The sequence below is a fragment of the Amblyomma mixtum genome, chromosome 1 (assembly GCF_055824585.1).
Source record: "Amblyomma mixtum isolate Tamu chromosome 1, ASM5582458v1, whole genome shotgun sequence".
In the NCBI taxonomy this organism is placed as follows: Eukaryota; Metazoa; Arthropoda; class Arachnida; order Ixodida; family Ixodidae; genus Amblyomma; species Amblyomma mixtum.
In genome coordinates, this window is record NC_143012.1 from 287,553,092 (window position 1) to 287,572,004 (window position 18,913).

Below are 18,913 nucleotides of genomic sequence, written 5' to 3' on the forward strand. Positions count from 1 at the left end.
GCCTTTGCGCTGTCATCGATACTTCGTACTTTCTACGTGTTTTTTACAGAAATAGATTTCGCAATAAGCCTTATCATGCGGTTCAGTGGCTAGTTTTAGACAAAACTGTCTTTGAAAACTTAGACCAAGAAATGTCAGGCACGCATTTCAAAATATTTTTTTTAATTGCAAATGACAACCTCATCTTTCCAGTTCCAATATGAATAACCCCATTTGGCCAAAGAGCTGGAAGCAATTAGCAGAATACAGCCCTCAAGCAAAATCGCACTACTGATTGAATGACAAAACAAATTTACTTGATTGATAAACAAATCACATGAGCAACAGCACGCACACAAATATGCTAATCCAAACAAAAGTTTTCAATGATATCACAAGAGGCAAGTGTAGCACAGAGGTACAGTACTTGCTAAGGCTTACCTCCTTTCTGAACTATGCATCCAAAATTCCACTTCCACACAATGGCTGCGAGCTACTAGCCACTATCACAAGCACGTACCTCGGTTGTCACTCACATGTTCTCAATATGTCCCCAATAGTATACACGGAAAAGCGAGAGTGGAAGACTTCATTCAACATCAACAACCATACATATATATCCTATATTTATGACATTTACGTACATCAATAACAACAGTGGATACTCTTTCATTCAATGCCAAAAGCAGAGTTAAGTGTTTTCCTTGTGTACTCGTATGCTAGAAAAAGGGCTCCAGTAGCTGGGAACGTCCTCAACAACGTTGGTCCCAATCCATTGTAAAGGGCTAGAACACCTGAAAGAAGAAAAAAGTGTGCTCGTAACCACACCCAGAAATAGTGCAATTTCATTATAGTATGATGATTCAGTCTAACAGCACTAGCACCTTGTCTCCCTTTGGTGAAGAAATGCTCTACTACAATTCAGGCTCTAACAGCCAGCATTGCAGCAGGAGTTGCAGCTGGCTGATGGCGACCAAACTCAAAAAGACACAAAAGTTTTGTCTTTCTTAAATGAAGACAGTGCAGCTGCCCCTTCTGGTGAAGAGAGTTACCCCTTTCCACCCTCCCCATTTGCAAGAAAACTGGATGGATGCAACGGCAATCACTCACCTTCAGTACGCATTATTGATTTTGCTACAGTCAGAGCTGGTTCATTAGTTCCAGAAATCTGGATCCGGGATTTGATTACGTCAGCAGGAAAAATTGAGATCCATAGGCACACACCGCCAACACCACCACTAACAATAGTTCTGGCAACACCTGTTGATTACAAGAAAAGACAGGCCCCACGGCTATGTTACTGTTTACACGAACACAACAAAATTCAACAAGCAAATGAAATGAGAAAATACCAGGCAAGAAGTTCCTTTATTCTACTTCATTAGTTGTTCAACTTGTATGTGTCAACAACAACACGCAGCTCAACAGCACTTGATTCAAAAGCAAAGCTTACCTATTTCATCTTTTGTCTTTCCTTTTGGAGTGAGTAAGTGGCGGGCCCCTTCATAGCCGCCAAAGAAGAAAAAATACCCTGGCATCTCTCGAACAAGTGTAGCTGAAAACCCTTTGAAAAATCCCAAGAAGCCATGTTGTCTGTAGATTTCCCTCGTAAGCTGCCACGTGCCACTGTAAGCCAATAGAAAAGTTTTCACTGTACAAATGAGATTGGAATGAAACTATCATTGGCCCCATGTATCATGACTTCACAGTGTATCTGACAATGCTTGGTTGTTACAGGGAGAATACTTGACCGAGAATTTAGCACTACATGCTCTAGCCCTATTGTAAAAGGAGAGACACCAGTTGTCTCACATTTATAACATTCTTAGCCATGAGGAAAAACAACATATGAATTTCCTACATAAATACGAAGAATCATATCATCTTTAAATAGGCTTCAAAATCACATGTTCTTCAATACAAGTCTTACTTTAACTCCATCCAAATTCTCACACTTTACTCCTGAGCTAGCAAAAGTATTTACACCTGGCATTAGCACTGTGCCCTTGATAAATCTCAGATATCCTGCAAGCCCAGCTAGTTTAGGCCCTTCAAGCTAATTTCAAAACAATGCCTTGTTGACCCACAGTGGTTTCAGCTACTGAATCTGAAAGTTCTTGCTCTGTTCAAAAGCTTTGTTCCTTTGTGCAATGCCTCTGCTGGAAGAAAATGGCATTCACAAATGCAAGCAGTCAATTATAAATTCAAAAGCACTCCAAGTGGAATTTTGATGGCCGAGTATTCAGGCATAAAAATTGCTAAAGTCTTTTTTTTTCACTGTGGTGCAGAGTGCAACATTAAACTAACTAAAAAATTTTGCAACTATGCCACAAATGTTCAAAACATCTGTCTTGAATTAGAAGCAATTTGTATCTACACATCAGGTAAAATGGTTTCAGGCATGAAGAAACATGTAATGCATACTGAGACGGCCTTTCATTTTTAGTCCTGTGATGCAACAGAAGCAGATCTAAAAGCGAACGTAGAAAGGGAAGCTTGAATTTTAATGCAACTCACATGCCCGCTTGGCTTGCGCCCCCTTTCACCTGAGCACTCTCACGCAGCGACTGCAATTTGCACTTGACCAGCTCTGTTGGGCACAGGGTAAGCGACGAGAAGAAAGCAGCAAGGAAGCCAGCAGATGCATTGTCCAGTGGGCTCAGTTCCTGGACATTTGGCTTGCGAACCAACTTCTGAACAACTTTCTGACACACTCCGTACGCACAGAAGAGAACTGAGTTCTCAGCAACATTGGCCACCAGGGCTGGCACAGTTCCAGCATACAGTCCTCGCACACCATCCTGAGAAAGAGTTTTCTGGAAGCAACGCAGACCGCTTGGGTACATCTCTGGAAAGCTCTGCATCTTGACTTTGACAGTGTCCAGTGGCTGACCAACTGCCACTGTGGCAGCACCACCTGTAAGAAAACATAAAAAAGCACGAGTGTGCATGCATATCCAATCGACAAGGTCAGCAAGCTGCCGGCTTGCGCAACAAATCGCGGCTTAGTGGTCTCCCAAAATTGTGTTGCGTTCTTACTCAAATAAACTGCAGAATGACAGAAGGTTAACAGAGAATCTTCAGCGTCAGCTCGTCTTCGTAAAGTGTTTTCATAATATAATAAATAGACAGTAAACTTAACTTTCATCTCGATTTTCACGAAAACCCAGGAAAGAACAACATTGTAACATGTATATCTAGCTATGTATAAACTGTTTACGTGAAAAACACCGAATAGCATTTAATTATAATTCACTGCAAACTGAAATTACGTTCGTTCTATTTTCAGACAAGAAAATGTTATTCCGATAAGCAATTAAATCAAAGACTACTTTCCGCGAAGCACGGCTTTTCCGCCCGCCCGTCCGTCCGTCCGTCCGTGAGGCCATTTATAAGTACTAAACTTGTATTAACAGCACCGTGACGTTCCCAGGTTCAGATATTTATCCAGATATTATCACAGGAAATGTGACAGGAAGTTTAAACGAGAGCAGTGCTACCCCAGGATGCAGTTGGAAATCTCGGTCAGATTGCGTAAGCATTCCGCACAGGTATTTCGGCTTACCGGCGGTCCCGGCAACCAGGTCAACTGCTGCCGCTAAATAATGTTTGTACACTGTCCCTCCGATCTCTGGGTGGTCGCGCAGCTCCTGAAGGTCATGCAGCTCTGTCGGAAGCGGGTTGGACATCGTGCCTGCAAAAGGAAACCGAAGATCAGGTCGCGGAGATTGGTGCGGACAACCCGTACGTACTCAAGTGCATTTAGAGGTAGCAGAGTAAGGAAAGCACGATCAAATGAGCACAACTTACAGTTTGTCCAGCTAGTTTAATGTTCAGCGTTGTATATTCTTATTTGACTGGAATGTTAGTCATGAAAACGTGTTTTTCCACACTAGAAAGCACTCAATCGCCGCACCACTCGGACCGCATGCCACCGGCGAGCGCACCACATGCGCGAGGCGTGTTCACGCCCTATGTCCTAGATGGCGCCCATGGCGCCTGCCTCCATCTTACAAAAGTGCACACAAGACGGCAGCACTACCCGAGGCTGTTGCCGCCCGCCACCCGCCAAATTTAACCACTGCGTCCATGTTATGCGATTCCAAAGAACTTTGTTGGACTCAAGATGCATGTGGTGTCTTAAGGCGAAAGCCTTTAATGCCTCATCGTTGTCGACAGAAGGTTGTCTGCAGAAGCTTGTCAGCAGAGGTGTCACGCTTTTGACGGGAGTCCACCGAGATATGTGAGACAGTTGCGCAATTTGCTTTCCTCAAATACAATTTTCATTTTCTTTATTACGGCCTCTCTTTCGTCTTTCACTCCCACTTCCTCCCTTCCTGTACGGTGCGGTTCAGGTGTCCACCGAGATGACAGAGAATTACTGCTCTATTTCCTTTCCTCAAAAAGCGTTGCGTTCAAAGGGATGATGATGATGATGATGATGAAAAGCCTTTATGGGTGGAGTCCCTATTCCGGAACCCCATTGGTCGAAGCCGCAAGCTTAGCCCAGGTATCGCGCCGAACGGGTGGTGGCATTCCGTGGACTCCCTGGCAGCGCTACAACGCGCTATCGCGTTCCACTCCTAAAGACGAAGCTTAAGCGTCATTAATTAGCAGTTAATTAGTATTTAATCATTCATCACTAATTAGCCATTAATAAGTAATTTGCCATTACTTAGTAATTCCATTTGAGCCACGTATGTCTTGTACTTTTCCCTCAAGAAATGGGGTCCAGCTCGATTTTCCTATGTACATTTTCCCGCTTGGGAGCGGTGACCGTCTTCTCCACCCTTTAAATTCACCCGACACCTGAACCTGTGGCTGACGGACAAGGGCGTCCGCAGAACTTTTTCCAGGGAGGTAAGGGGGGGGGGGGGGGGCACCCGATGGCCGGGTATGGGGGAGGCGGTAGGTTAGCACCAAAAAGGAACTATTTGTGGTTTAAACTGCGCACATGAAACAAAAATTAGAAGCAGCAAATTAGTGCTAAGCTTGGAGAACAAACATTGGAATCTATTAATGAACAAAGAATTGAACTCAATAAGCAAAATCCGACAAGCTAATATCACCTAAGCGTGGTAATCAAGCTGTGCAGTTGTTTTCTACTAGTGCATAAATAATATCCGTAATTACAGGGGGGGGGGGGGGGGGGGGGGGGCAAACGCCTCCCCTTGCCCCCCCCCCCCCCCCCCCCCCCCTTCCGGACGCCCATGCTGACGGACAACTCTACGGAGTGTATACTCCGTTCGTCCTGTTTCAGTTGCAGTGGCCCTTTACCTATTCCTGCTCAGGTTTCCGGATGAAAATAGCCTCTATAACCCTCCATGACATATTGGATGGATGGAAACAACTTTATTACACACACACACAAAAAAAAAATCTTCCAGGGTGGTCCCCTACTGGTCCAGGAGTCCACGGGCTAGTGCTTCACGTAAAGCCCGATCCACTAGCCATTTCTGGCCGGCGGGCTGAGCGGTCCGTAAAGCAGCCTCCCAGGAAGAATGAGTGGGATTGGGGTTGGGGGATACTGCCTTTGGGGAAGGACATTCCCAAAGGTAATGGAAAAGTGTGGATTTGGGCACGCCACAGGTGTTACAATCAGGAGGAAAGGTGGGATGAAAGCATGAGAGGCGGTGGGGTGAAATAAAGCAGCGTGTCTATAATTGCCGCCATGTGGCGCTGGATAAGGGCGACAAGGTACTGTGGGGTGGTGGCAGTGTCATGCGGCTGAATTTGTAAAATGTGGTAATTTGGTGATATGTAGAGAGGACCGAAGGGGCTTCTTGCGCAGGGTTGGGTGCCTGATCCTCCGGGGTCCGGGAGGAGAGTTCTCGGGCCAGCGCATGAACGCGCTCATTACCGGGGATCGAGGCATGCCCAGGTACCCACGACAGAGTAACCGTTCGGTCGAGAGAGGTGGCCGTGGTAAGAATACGGTGTGTTGCCGGAGTCGCCACGCCCTTTAGGTAGTGGCGGTACGCGGCCTGTGAATCTGTGCAAATTTTGGTTATGTTTTTGTCAATGATGGAGTGGGCGCAAGGGCGATGGCGGCTCCTTCCGCCTCTGCAGGCGAATTAGTTCGAATAGTGGCGGCGGCCCCCACTGTGCCGTCTTCATAGGCTGCGACGTATTGATAACCCCATCTTACGCCGCATGGAAAGTCCTCGTGGTAAAATAAGCGCGCTTTTTTTTCTCGGTATTCCACACATCTTTGTCATCTATAACACCTTACCGTTCTTAGAACATGTACTAGTTACATCAGTAGGAGGACCTCACTGTCCCCAAAGGCGTTTGTATATTTTTATCTATCTCTGCTGCGTAGCGCTTGGTGCTTCCCCAAGCAGCACCGTCAGCACTAGGCCAGGACTACGTATCGCCCGGCGAAGTGGGTCCGGTCTCGCAGTTGACGCACATGGAAGCTTGCTCCGCCTGAGCGTCATTTGGGTCTTCACTGTTTGGTGTTAAGTGCAGACCTGACAAGCTACTCCAGATGAAGAGCACAAGGACGGAATGATACAGAGTAACATAATCAATACGATTCATTCCGCAGAGTATGCACTACCATTGGTGTTTTCCCTTGACGGTGGCGGGTGGCATGGTCTAATCCAGCAAACACAGTGTGCGATCACAAAACCCACCGCTGGGAGTACCTGCCACTTCAGGGTGGTGGCGCATCACTTAATCGCTGCATGCACCGCTGCGCCAGGAGGGGTGTATGAGGACTCCCAGGGATCTGTGAATGTAAAGTAGAGAATGACATTCGGCAATGCACGGGAATCAACCCATTACGCTATCGCGTCATTCCCTTAAAGCGCAAGCCGCCGCGGTGGCTCAGTGGTTGTGGCACTCGGCTGCAGACCCGGAAGACGCTGGTTCGATCCCGGCTGCGGCGGTCGAATTTCGATGGAGACGAAATTCTAGAGGCCCGTGCACTTCGCGGTGTACTGTGCGGTGTATACTGTGCGGCGTCTGAGTACGTTAAAGACCCCCAGGTGACTGTTTTTTCTACTGCTTTCTAATCAATTATCTTTCAGCGATAAAATAATTACGCTATTTATCTCCTACCGACGAACTCCATAAATTAAAAAAAGGTTGCATAGTGCTCTCTCGCAGCTACCGGCGAAGCTGATCTGTTCGCAGAGCCGAAGGCTGGAAAACCCCATCGCAGCAATATTTATGTTATTTCTGCAGGTATCTGAGAAGCTTCAGACAAATATGGCCTTTTTTACGATTGCTAATGAAATAGTGCTTTCGCACTAAGATAGAAAACATTCCCCGACGCCACTTGGTTCCGTTGACTGTTGGCTTCCTTCATGGGCGCCGTAGCGGGCCTCTCGCTTCTCTTTCCTTATCTGTTCTACAGTAAAAACAGGCACGCTATGGCTTGGCTTGGCAAGTAGGTACGAAAATACAAGTGATATTTTGCAACTTCTTTCGTTCCTTTATTGCTTTTCACAGCGCACAAGTACGGCCTTGTCATTGCAAAGTGCGTACTAGTCAGCTCCATGTTTCGTGCAACACTGTGAGTGTGAAAATTAAGTCAGTGTGCGTACCCATGTTTATATAGGATTTGTTGCGTCTGAAACGAGCTACAGGACGAAGTTACGCATCCCTTGGACATATACGAAGCGCTTGTGCGCCGCTTTTATGTGAGTCACCCACAGGCACTATGACTAACAGGTCGTACACGTACGGCAAGCCCCCACCATGCTTTCAGGCAAGCGCACGGCGCACTTGTCCAATGTTTCGCGAGCAGTGAATACGACGCCGATGCTCAGTTTGTTCCTGGCACCGACCGGCTTCTCGCTCAACGGCGCGCACGACGAACTCAATTACAATAATTGACTTTTTGGTTATTACAAGTAGGCACATGGTTACAAATAGAGTTTGGTTTGGTTTATGGGGGTTTAACGTCCCAAAGCGACTCAGGCTATGAAGGACGCCATATTTAAGGGCTCCGGAAATTTCGACCACCCGGAGTTCTTTAACGTGCACTGACATCGCACAGTACATGGGCCTCTATAGAATTTCGCCTCCATCGAAATTCGACCGCCGCGGCCGGGATCGAACCCATGACGGTCGAATTTCGATGGAGGCGAAATTCTAGAGGCCCGTGTAGGATTTGTAAATGACCGTTAGCAATAATCATTCATTTTTTAAAATTTCGAAAGAGCGATTGCCCTCGGTGCTGTGGCTCAGCAGTTCTTGGCAATTACACGCGCGATTCGAAAATCGCGCGCCGACAGTGTGCTCAAGGCGACGCCCACTTGTGCACGTCACGCCAAGGCGCAAGTTCCATGTGACCCTCTCTGTCCCTCCCGAGCTGCGGTGCTCGCTGCCGAAGCGCGGAAAGAAAGAGGTCACGTGGCATGTGCGCCACAAAGTCACGTGCACAAGTGGGCGTTGCCTTGAGCGCATCGCCGACACGCGATTTTCGAATCGCGCGTGTAATTGCCAAATCTTGTTGAGTCATAGCACCAACTGGGTTATTGCTTTCCAGAAATTCTAGAAATTGACACGGATACTGGCAATGACCAGCTACAAATCTCTAAATGCAAACAGGTCGCTATCTGTAATAGTTAAAATGTTCACGATTAGAAATTATTCAATATGATTAACGTTCTTTTCTGACGTCCGACAACACTGGTGTTACTATACCACAAGGAGCCATCTTTTTGCCCCACAAGGCCTATTTTTAGCAGTTAGTGGCGGGCTTTCCGGAAACACCCGATTTATCTTGGTCACCACGCACCCTGGAGCAACCTCTCATCGACGCATGCAGATTGCACCACATTGTGCTGCAGCGGTTGCCTGTCCACTGAGGAGTTATAATGACCAGACTGACGGCGCAGCTATAGAGCGTGACCGCGCAGTGGCTCGCCTGAGGTCATATCGATTCCCTCCTCTCGAAGCGACGGAGAGGAGACTTTCGGCTACTGTCGCCTGGGGCTTGCATCACACCCGTTAGTTCGATAAAACTCACTTTGGCCGTTTCGATTATAACTGCTATATCCGCAAGCCGTGTGGACGGCTGCACACGCTTCCATAAAATTAGACACTATTTAAATTGGACAATTGAGAATTCCAATGCATCCCGGCCGCGGTGGTCGAAATTCGATGGAGGCGAAATCCTAGAGGCCCGTGTACTGTGCGTTGTCAGTGCATGTTAAAGAACCCCAGGTCGTCGAAATTTCCGGAGCCCTTCACTACGGCGTCCCTTACAGTGTGAGTCGCTTTGGGACGTTAAATCCTCATAAACTAAACCAAAACTAATTCCGATGCGCCTAACATGCGCTATTCGTGAAACCTTGAACACTTGATTTGCAGCTGCGGAAAGCAAGGAAAGAAATAAACCCTTTGTTTAATAAGAATTGCCAGCGTATTCCTACCTGTGTTGAGCCCTCAGTTCAGGGCCCCACTTGCAGCCGTGATCCTGAAGGCCCGCTTGATAAATCGTCGTCGTTCTTGCGAATGGTGAACACTTGAGAGTGTTTACCAGCGCCACCCTCGTACATAGCGGCGGACGTAGTACGTCCTGTTTTACCGCCACTGTCACGTGGCACTTGATCGAGCGGTCAGGGCGGAAGCTGTGCGAGAACCCTCTTATGCTACCTACGGCATCAAGATTGCCAGAACCCGGGCCGTCGTCGAGCTGTTGAGCAGACAAAGGAAGGGAAATGAGGGGCTCGTTATGACCCACACATGAAGGAAGCCAGTAGTCACGGAAACCAAGGGTCATATGGAGGATGTTTCGTATTTTCGTTACAGACCCCTTTCTCCAGAAAATCCAGTGTCGGCGTTGTGAGCGAAAAATCACGGGAATGGCTCCGGCAGGTGGTCCCCAGAGAGGAATTTGGGAGGCAGGTGGGCCACTCTCCAATGTGATTATATCATCTGTGCTACGCAGCGACCCAAAGGAATTCTGGAACCCTTCCTGTCCTAACAGTACTTCCTTGAGCCTCAGCGATGGCTACCTTGTACCTGAGAGCGATGTTGCGGAAGTTCTAAGCGTTACATTTTGTTCTGTTTTGACCAGCGAGACACTTGTCAACCTCACATCATTGCTACCGAATACGCATCCTGGAATGATTGCTATTGCTTCCGGTCAAATTTGTATCTCATTGATAAGCTAAAGAACTTAGCCTCAACGAAAAACTGACGGTATAAATGTTAAAGTGCTCAAGAACACTAAACATGTCAGCAGCATTATTTTGTCACTCATATTTCAGCTGTCGCAAACCACCAGTTCCGTTTCCGCGGATTGGAAGTTTGGTAAGGTCGTTCCTGTTTTCAGAAAAGGCAACCGATGGTGCCCCAATAACTATCGTCCCATGTCTATCACGAGTGTTTGTTCCAGAATCATGGGGCGTGTTATTTATTCCCAGGAGGCTAAATTCTTGTCACCGGGACCGCAGCGGTGGCCTAGTGGTTGAGCATCCGCCTCCCATTGGGAGGTGCGGTGTTCTGTCTCCAGTGCCGCCGGGTACCCACCGGCGATACAATGGGTAAAAGCTCACCCTGGCCTGGTGCTCGGCTTAATCAGGGTGAAATACTTGGGAAATGGGTCTTTGACCCCATCTTGAGCAAATGAATATACCTCCTGCCGTGGCGCTCTTTGGCCCCTTGCGCCATAAAAATTCACTACCGTCATCATATATTCTTGTCATCCGTCAATTTTTTTTTCATCTTTATCAGCATGGATTCAGTCAAGGGCATTCCCATGAAACTTAGCTCGCTCTTTTTCTTCACGACATTCACTCAAATCTTGATCCTGACTCACCCACTGACGCCCTGTTTCTAGATTTCGAAAAGACTCGTAAAAGTTCCTCATCGATGTCAGTTATTGTTAACAGTATTGAGTCCGCCGGGCCAAGGCGGCCTGCAGCGAAGTTTAAGAGCTCATTGCCTGGAAAAAACTCTTGTTCGTCTTCGTGAGGCACCCAATACAATTATGTAATTTCTGGGTGTGTGCGCCTCACAAAAGAGGCATCTACAAAACTACGTGAAAGCTATGTTGCAAAACCGAGAAAACGTAGTATATAATTTCTATTAACGCACGAAGTCATCATAACAATTCTGCGGTCATCTGTAATGAGTGAGCGAGTGAGAGAAGGCAAGAGCGAGTTGACACGGTCGGATACAGAGCAGCATCTATATTTCTGTCCCGACGCCGAATAATGGCATTCCGGCTCCTGTTGTAGTTTCTGGATTCTACAGGGTTTTTCTCGCATCTCTAAACCTGGCTGTCGTTCTATACCTTGCCATGCTTCCCCACTTCCTCACCCCCGAATGCTGAGATGTGCTTCTTTTTAGGGGACGAAGAGCGTAGCATCTCACCCTCACCACCTTCCCACGTCCATCCAATGTTAATAAAATTTAACTGACCGCGAAGCCCTCTGCATAAGTCATCGTTTTCGGTGTCCTCCAGGCAACAGCATGAAAAACAGTGGGGAAAAAAATAACTATATCGGGCAAGGGGGCACTTGCCACCTCCACGGTATACAAAGAGCGTCCGCCCGTCCATCTACTTTGCACACTTGTCAGAGCTACCCGGTCGGCCTGCAGCCTTTCCTCCCTTGATGCGGGTGGGGTTCGGGTGATGGGGCGAAGTGCGCATAGCCTTGATCGTGCACGCGTCAGACTTTCGCTTGCAGTGTGCGCAGGTCGGAGTGTAGGAGAAAGCGGTGAGTGAGACGAGGGGGGGGGGGGGGGGGGGGGGGGGGGTTTACATGCCAAACAACGCGGCGTACACCTGTGAACGCGACACATTCGTCACGTACCTTTGTACATGCAATACCCAATCCATCAGCCGAGGTTGCTTGCTACTTGTACACATTCAGTCGGAACGCCGAACGAGCTGATTTGTTTCGCGAGAACAAGAGGGGCGGTCGGTTCGTGCTGACAAAAACACACGTATGCGTGTTGCTGTACTCCCAAAGGGAATAGTTAATGAAAGCCAAGAGTTGAATTCTCCTCGAAAATACCGCCAAATTTAGTGTCCTTCGATGGCATGGAACATGTGGCGCATATGCAGTTGAGCCTTGTTTATAAGAAGTCGAAGAGGCCCTGCGATCTCTTCGTTATAGGTGTTGCTTCGTTACAGCCGTAGGTGACCTTTACTGCAACTGTCGCATGCGAACAGGCTGACGTGACACCGTGTAGAGCGAGGGCAACCTAGTTGGCGTTTAGTGCGCCATCGATATCTGTTGAGGTAGCCTTCAGTACGGTCACCGAGCGAGCAACGCGTTTTCAAACATAGGGGGCGCTTGCAGAAATCGAAACTGACGGGAGGTATCGTCTGCCCTATTGTCTGCTATGGTATGAAGGCCGTATTTGTGAACAAATGCAGCGCACGTGGCAGCATGTCAGACTTGAGAAGCCTGTCCGATTCGGTGAAACACACAGCTGGTTGAGCGCTTGGGTGTTGTGGAGGGTATGTGCGCGCCATCACAATACGCATTTATCGTGATGTTTTGAAAAATTATTCGCAGTTACTAGAAACGGCCGCCCGCAAAGGCGCACTGTAAACGAGAAAATAATTCGGAAATTTGGAAAGCTTGTTAACCAGAAAACTACGTTGGAAATTTTTGTTTACATGCATTTTGATATGCCATGCCACCCGCTGTTACCCCAAACCGTCGACAGCTGCGCCACCACATCTTCCTTACCTCACATTTCGGTGTAGGTCTGCAGTTGCACACCGAGTATTTCAACCGTGCCAACAGTCACGCCTGTTGTTTCCGCGGCCCGCATTGGCTTCAGCAACTATAAAATAGGTCTTGGAGGAGTAATGTCGTACATTACAGGATAGACCTATTCAGCATATCAGCCCCGTATTTTAAACGACGAAGCCGATATGGACTAGCGAGAGAGGGCACACGGCGGCGATTTCGTGCCGGTTTTGGTCGGCTTCTCCGCATAACGCATGAGGACACTGGTCACAACACTGCACCGCATGGCATACATGTCTTGTGAAGAAGGAGTACGCCAGACCGAAGGCTGATGAAAAACAATTTAAAAAAATTGCGGGGGGGGGGGGGGGGGGGGGGGGGGGGTGACTTAAGCTCCGCCTTAAGGTTATGACACGATAGCGTAGTGGGTTAAATCCCATATATGCAGGAACTCATTCTCAGCTTTTCATTCATAGATCCCTGGAAGCTCTCATACCCCTCCTGGAGCAGTGGTGCAGCGGCTAAGCGATGCGCCACTGCCCTGCGATGGTTCCTGTGCGGCCCAGGTTGCTCTTCCCGAGCGACGAATCATTAACTTAACTGCCACCTGCCACAGTGGGCATTTTGCTCGCTATCCGTTGGGCAGGGTGTTATGACACCGCAAGGTCACGTGACCTAGGTGGGACACCTGCCTCCTAGGTAGCTTGCCCTCTGGGGACCACCTGCTTGATCCATGATCGCGATTTTTCGCTCACAACGCCGACAACGGCGACAACGCTGACACCGTGTTTTCTGGTGAATGGGGCCTTTAACACTATCGCGTTAAAAGGGCTCTCAAAGGCTTCAGAGATAAGGATCTAGATCTCTTTCACACTGCCAAGGTTTGTAGAAAACGTGCTGAGAACTACGTCAGGCTCCGATGAACCTGCTTTGATTAAGGCCGGCTTTTGGTCATCGGAAATTATCTTGCGCTTTAATTTTCCGCCGCTGTCAGTGATAGATCTTTGCCTTGTGAATTCAGTGGAGCGTCGAACCCGTCGAGAACACCAAATGTACTTCCAAACGATTAAACCATACTAACATGCCACAAAAACCGAAACTATACAGCGCACGGCAGCTGAAACGCACAGCGCACTCGCAGCGGTCCCTGGGCAAAGGGGTGGCAAATATTACAGAGAAAGGCGGGCTAGCTGGTGACAAGCAATGCATCTCGGGACCGCGCAAAAAGACAACGGACGAGGAATAGACCAACAAGTCAACAAGTCGCTCTGTCTTGTTGGTCTCTTCCTCGCCCATTGCCTTTTTGCGCGGTCCCAAGATGCAAAGACGTGGCTGGAGAACGGGGAAATTCCAATGGCCTTGGCAACTCGGTCGAGGCGCAACATAGCGCAGCGGGCCGCGTACCCGAGCTTGGGCAAAGATCGACATGCCGGCGTCAAATTTTTGTCGCGCCGAAGCCGATTAATCGTCCGGAGAAACGCATCACGCGGGCCTCGCTGGAGGTGGGGGAAAGTTTTAACGCGACAGCGTTGAGGAGCTCGTGTAGCAGACAATCGGGCGTCGGCATCTTTGACCGCGAGCGAAAAACCCCCAGAGAAGCAACCTAGGAGGCAGGTGGGCCACCCAGGTCACGTGACCTTGTGGCGTCATCGAAGCCTGTCCACGGGATAGCGAGCAAACTGACGACTGTGGAAGGTGGTGGTTAAATTAATGATTGGTCGCCCGAGGTTCCTCGGGGAGAGCGAGCTGGGTCGCACAAGCCCCATTGGGGACAACACCAGCCATCGCAGGACAGTGGCGCATCGCTTGCGCCAGGAGGGGTATGAGGGCTCCCAGGGATCTATGAATGTAAAGTAGAGGAAGGCCAATCCTGCAGCAGCCGCGGTGGCTCAGTGGTTATGGCGCTCGGCTGTTGGCTCGAAAGACGCGAGTTCGATCCCGGCCGCGGCGGTAGAATTTCCATGGAGGCGAAATGCTAGAGGCCCGCGTACTGTGCGATGTCAGTGCACGTTAAAGAACCCCAGGTGGCGGAAATTTCCGGATCCCTTCACTACGGCGTCCCTCATAACCTGAGTTGCTCTGGGACGTTAAACCCCCCAAACCATACCAAACCAGACCAATCCTGCATATATGGGCATTAATTCAGTAAAGCTATCGCGTCATACTCTTAAGGTGGAGCTTAAGTCTTGAAGCTTGGAGAAAAACCCACCTTGTCGCAAATAATTTCACATGCACAAAAGAGACGAGGAGACAACGGACAGGCGCCAACTTCGAACTGTTTATTGCACCCTGGACCAGGACGAATTTTTCTTTAACTGCGAAGTTTCCGAGAAAGCTGTATAGCTTTCCTTTGTAGCCGCTTGGCTGCGCTTGGGTGGATGTCAATGAGTAATTACTCCCTTATTGCAATTCTACTCCACCTTGGGAGATTCCCCTCCCTACACATTTGACCAGAAAAGCACGTACATTTATAGGCTCAGGTTACGCCCACATTTTCACTCCACGCGCCTTATCGTAGCCGTCACTTATCGCCTTGCACTATCATTATTTCACAGAAAATCGTACTCCGCCGCATACAATTTAACTGAAGTGTCACTCACACAAGGCTGCGTTTTCCTTTATGGGAAAGGCTTCCAATAAAAGCCTGGCTTGCTTGGTCTTGCTTCTGCCTAGAATCCTCGCTTTTTCCAGTCGTGGTTCACACTTGCACGTGTTAACATGGCGGACCAAATTGGTATGTTTGTCTTTATTATTTTCTACCTTTTTGCCATGTTCCTCAAGGCGTTTGTTGATGCACCTCCCCGTTTGCCCTATATAGGACGTTCCACTCCTTCCATACAGCGGATGAAGGTACGATTATGTTTTATACTGCACCCAGGGCGCTCAGTGCCACAAATTCCGTGTATAAGTTTGTTCTACTTGTTTGGGGCTGAAAAAACTAGCGGTACCTTGTGTCTGTTAGCCACCTTCTTCAGAATGCGTGACTGTGCACACACCTCGACTGGAAAAGGCGAGGGTTTTGGGCAGAAGCATGATTAGCAGGCGAGGATTTTATTGGAAGCCTTCCACAAAAAGAAAAAGGCAGCCTTGTGGGCGAGTGATACTTCAGTTAAATAGTATGCGGCGGAGTACGAGTTTCTGTGCAATAATGACAGTGCAAGGCAATAAGTCACGGCTATCATAATGCCCGTGGAGTGAAAATGTGGGCGTAACCAGATGCTATAAATGTATATGCTTTTTTTCGTGCGATAAACAGATGGAAGTTAGCGCCCGTCTGTTGTCTCCTCGTCTCTTTTGTATATGTGAAACTATTTGCGGCAAGTTTTTTTTTTCCAAGTTTCAAGATGCTAAACCAACTACCCCGGCAACATGCCTTACGGAGCGTAAATGTCCCCTCCATTTTTTTGTTTTTTTTTGTTTGTTTCTAGACACCCACTGTATTTGTTCCTCCTCCATCGCAGCCGCCTCAGGGTCTGGCAAGGCGGCAACGGTGACCGCCAGGGGCGAGGGTCCCGTCGCGGCTCTGGCGCAAGTAGCGGCTGTATTTGGCGCCTGATACCAAGACCAAGTTCGCGGGATCCAAGTCTGGCTGCGGCGCCCGCATTTCTATGGAGGCGAAATACGCTCGGTTACTGCCCTATTTCAGTACACGTTTAATAAGAGACTCATCATCATCATCATCAGCCTGACTACATCCACTGCAGGGCAAAGGCCTCTCCCATGTCTCTCCAATTAACCCCCTCTTTTGCCAGTTGCGGCCACCGTATTCCCGCAAATTTCTTTATCTCATCCGCCCACCTAACTTTCTGCCGTCCCCTACTACGCTTGCCTTCTCTTAGAATCCACTCCGTTGCCCTTAAATTAGGCTAATTACAGCTGGGTTGTTTAAGGACCAGCGGTTATTTTGCCTTCGCATTACATGCCCTGCCCAAGTCCATTTCTTCCTCTTGATTTCGACTAGGATGTCATTAACCTGCGTTTGTTCCCTCACCCACTCCGCCCTCTTCCGATCTCTTAACGTTACACCTATCATTTTCCTTCCGATAGCTCGCTGCGTTGTTCTTAACTTAAGCTGAACCCTCTTTGTTAGCCTCCACGTTTCTGCCCCATAGGTGAGTACCGGTAAGATACAGCTGTTGTATACTTTTCTCTTGAGGGATATTGGTAAACTACCATTCATGATATCATAGAAGCTGCCATATGCGCTCTACCCCATTTTTATTCTTCTAGTTATTTCCCTCTCATGATCCGGTTCTGCGGTAACTACCTGTCCTAAGTAGACATATTATCTTCCTACTTCCAGCACCTCGCTACTAGTTGCGACTGCTTTTCCCTTGCTAGGCTGTTGAACATTACTTTGGTTTTCTGCATGTTAATTTTTAGCCCCACCGTTCTGCTCTGCCTGTCTAACTCATTGATCATGCTTTGCAGTTCCTGTCCTGAGTGGCTTAGCAAGGCAATGTCATCAGCGAATCGCAAATTACTCAGGTATTTTCCATTTACTCTTATCCCCAATTTTTCCCATTTCAGGCCTCGGAATACCTCCTGTAAGCAGGCAGTGAAGAGCATTGGCGAGATCGTGTCTCCCTGCCTGACACCTTTCCGTATTGGAATTTTATTGCTGACTTTATGGAGAACTGTAGTAGCTGTGCAATCGTTAAAAATATCTACCAATATTTTCACGTAACACTCTTCCACACGCTGATTCCGCAATGCCTGCATGACAGCTGAGGTTTCCACTGAGTCAAATGCTTTCTCGTAATTAATGAAGGCTATATATAGGGGTTGGTTATATTCTGCGCATTTCTCTAACACCTGATTGATCTGATTTTTCACCTGATTTCTCTATCACCGACAACGCACTTCCCCACCAGAACAGAATTTGGCAACCTTGGTGTAGTACTTGGCCGCAACCTTCTACGAACAAACCAATTAATAGGAGACTCAGCTGGTTCAAATTAACCCGGAGCCATCCACTAAACGGCGTCCTTCATAGCCGACGTGCAGCTTCGGGCCCACATACCATACCATACCATACCATACCATACCATACCATACCATACCATACCATACCATACCATACCATACCATACCATACCATACCATACCATACCATACCATACCATACCACGCATTCGGTGTGTTTGTGTCCACACGACGTCGGTAAGTGGCCTCTTGGTGCACAGCGTTCTAACCGGTTCTTCCACACGGCTGAACGGTCGATCAGGGTTATAGCTTCCACTCGTTCTTTTTAAAACAAACGCTTGCTGCCTTTAACCCTTAACGGCTGCGCGGACGAAACACTTGGGCTGCTGGAAAAGGAAGAGGAATGGGTTTCTTCGAGCGCACATGCTATACCCAGCGGCGGTTACACAGCCAGCTCGAGCGCACTTGCGACCAGCGGCAGACCTGTTGTCGTCTGTGCGGACGGTGCAGCAGCAGGTGAAGGATGCCGGGACGTCCCGTGAGCAGCGGAAGATCGTCCCCTCGGGATGCGAGCGCCGGGCCGGGCGTGATTTGTGGCCGGCAGCCGCGCAACAATGGGCGCCATTTGGCGGCCGTGACGGAGGGGCCTCGCGGGAGCCATCCGCCGCCGGTCCGCAGCCGCTCGTTCCGCGGCCCCGAGAAGATCGGCAGCGCACCGAGCGAGAGAACGATCATCGCTGCGCCTCGCATACGTGCGGCATCAATTGCAGCGCCGGCTGCCGCAGCAACGCGCGAATCGGCAGCAGCCCCCCACGGCGCGTCTCCTTCCCCGCGAACCCTACGCATCGTGGGGCGAAAGTTGCGGCGCTCGCTTTTGCGGTCGGCTAATGAAAAGCTGCGCGTTTTGACGCTCCCGTTTACGACCGCCGGAGCAGATTGGGCAAGGATGGAGTTGGCCGATGGGCGCCAACCCTCGAGGCAAGGAAGAGCGCACCGTCGAGGGCTCCGCGGTGCGGCGCTACGATCGCGTGCGCACATATACGCGCCTTTCGTCACTGCTGGGCTCCCCGCGTCCGGTCCACCAGCAGCGCAAACAGCGGGCACAAGTTCGTCCGGCGTCGGGCAAACAGTCGTAAAATCTGCTCCCCCCAACCCAGCATTAAGCCACACGCGCACCGCAGTGGCTGTATATATACGGTCTCATTTTATACGGACTTTGCTCGGGGGGTTGCGGCGGCGCAGATTTGTTCGCCGTAGGATGCGATCTGTTCGGGATGCCGGACGACGACGTGGCTACTTGGCCGCCACTCCTGCACACGCATGCCGCTCGCACGGGC

At 49.2% G+C, this 18,913-nt stretch overlaps 1 protein-coding gene across 2 annotated transcripts; it reads right to left on the reverse strand.

The window, feature by feature from the left end:
* Positions 1-145: 145 nt before the first annotated feature.
* On the reverse strand, positions 146-18,894 carry LOC149371963 (mitochondrial ornithine transporter 1). Of its 2 annotated transcripts, none has more exons than XM_089566298.1 (6): positions 16,087-18,894; positions 3,545-3,673; positions 2,497-2,896; positions 1,433-1,605; positions 1,090-1,239; positions 146-773 (listed from the first exon to the last, which is right to left on the reverse strand). In XM_089566298.1, exons 2-6 carry the CDS (start codon positions 3,666-3,668, stop codon positions 649-651), a joined length of 972 nt encoding a protein of 323 aa, XP_089422424.1. In that variant the 5' UTR covers positions 3,669-3,673; positions 16,087-18,894; the 3' UTR covers positions 146-648. The 2 variants fall into 2 exon arrangements, with proteins under 2 accessions (XP_089422424.1, XP_089422423.1); XM_089566297.1 differs by lacking the exon at positions 16,087-18,894 and adding an exon at positions 3,790-3,960.
* Between the last annotated feature and the right edge of the window lie 19 nt (positions 18,895-18,913).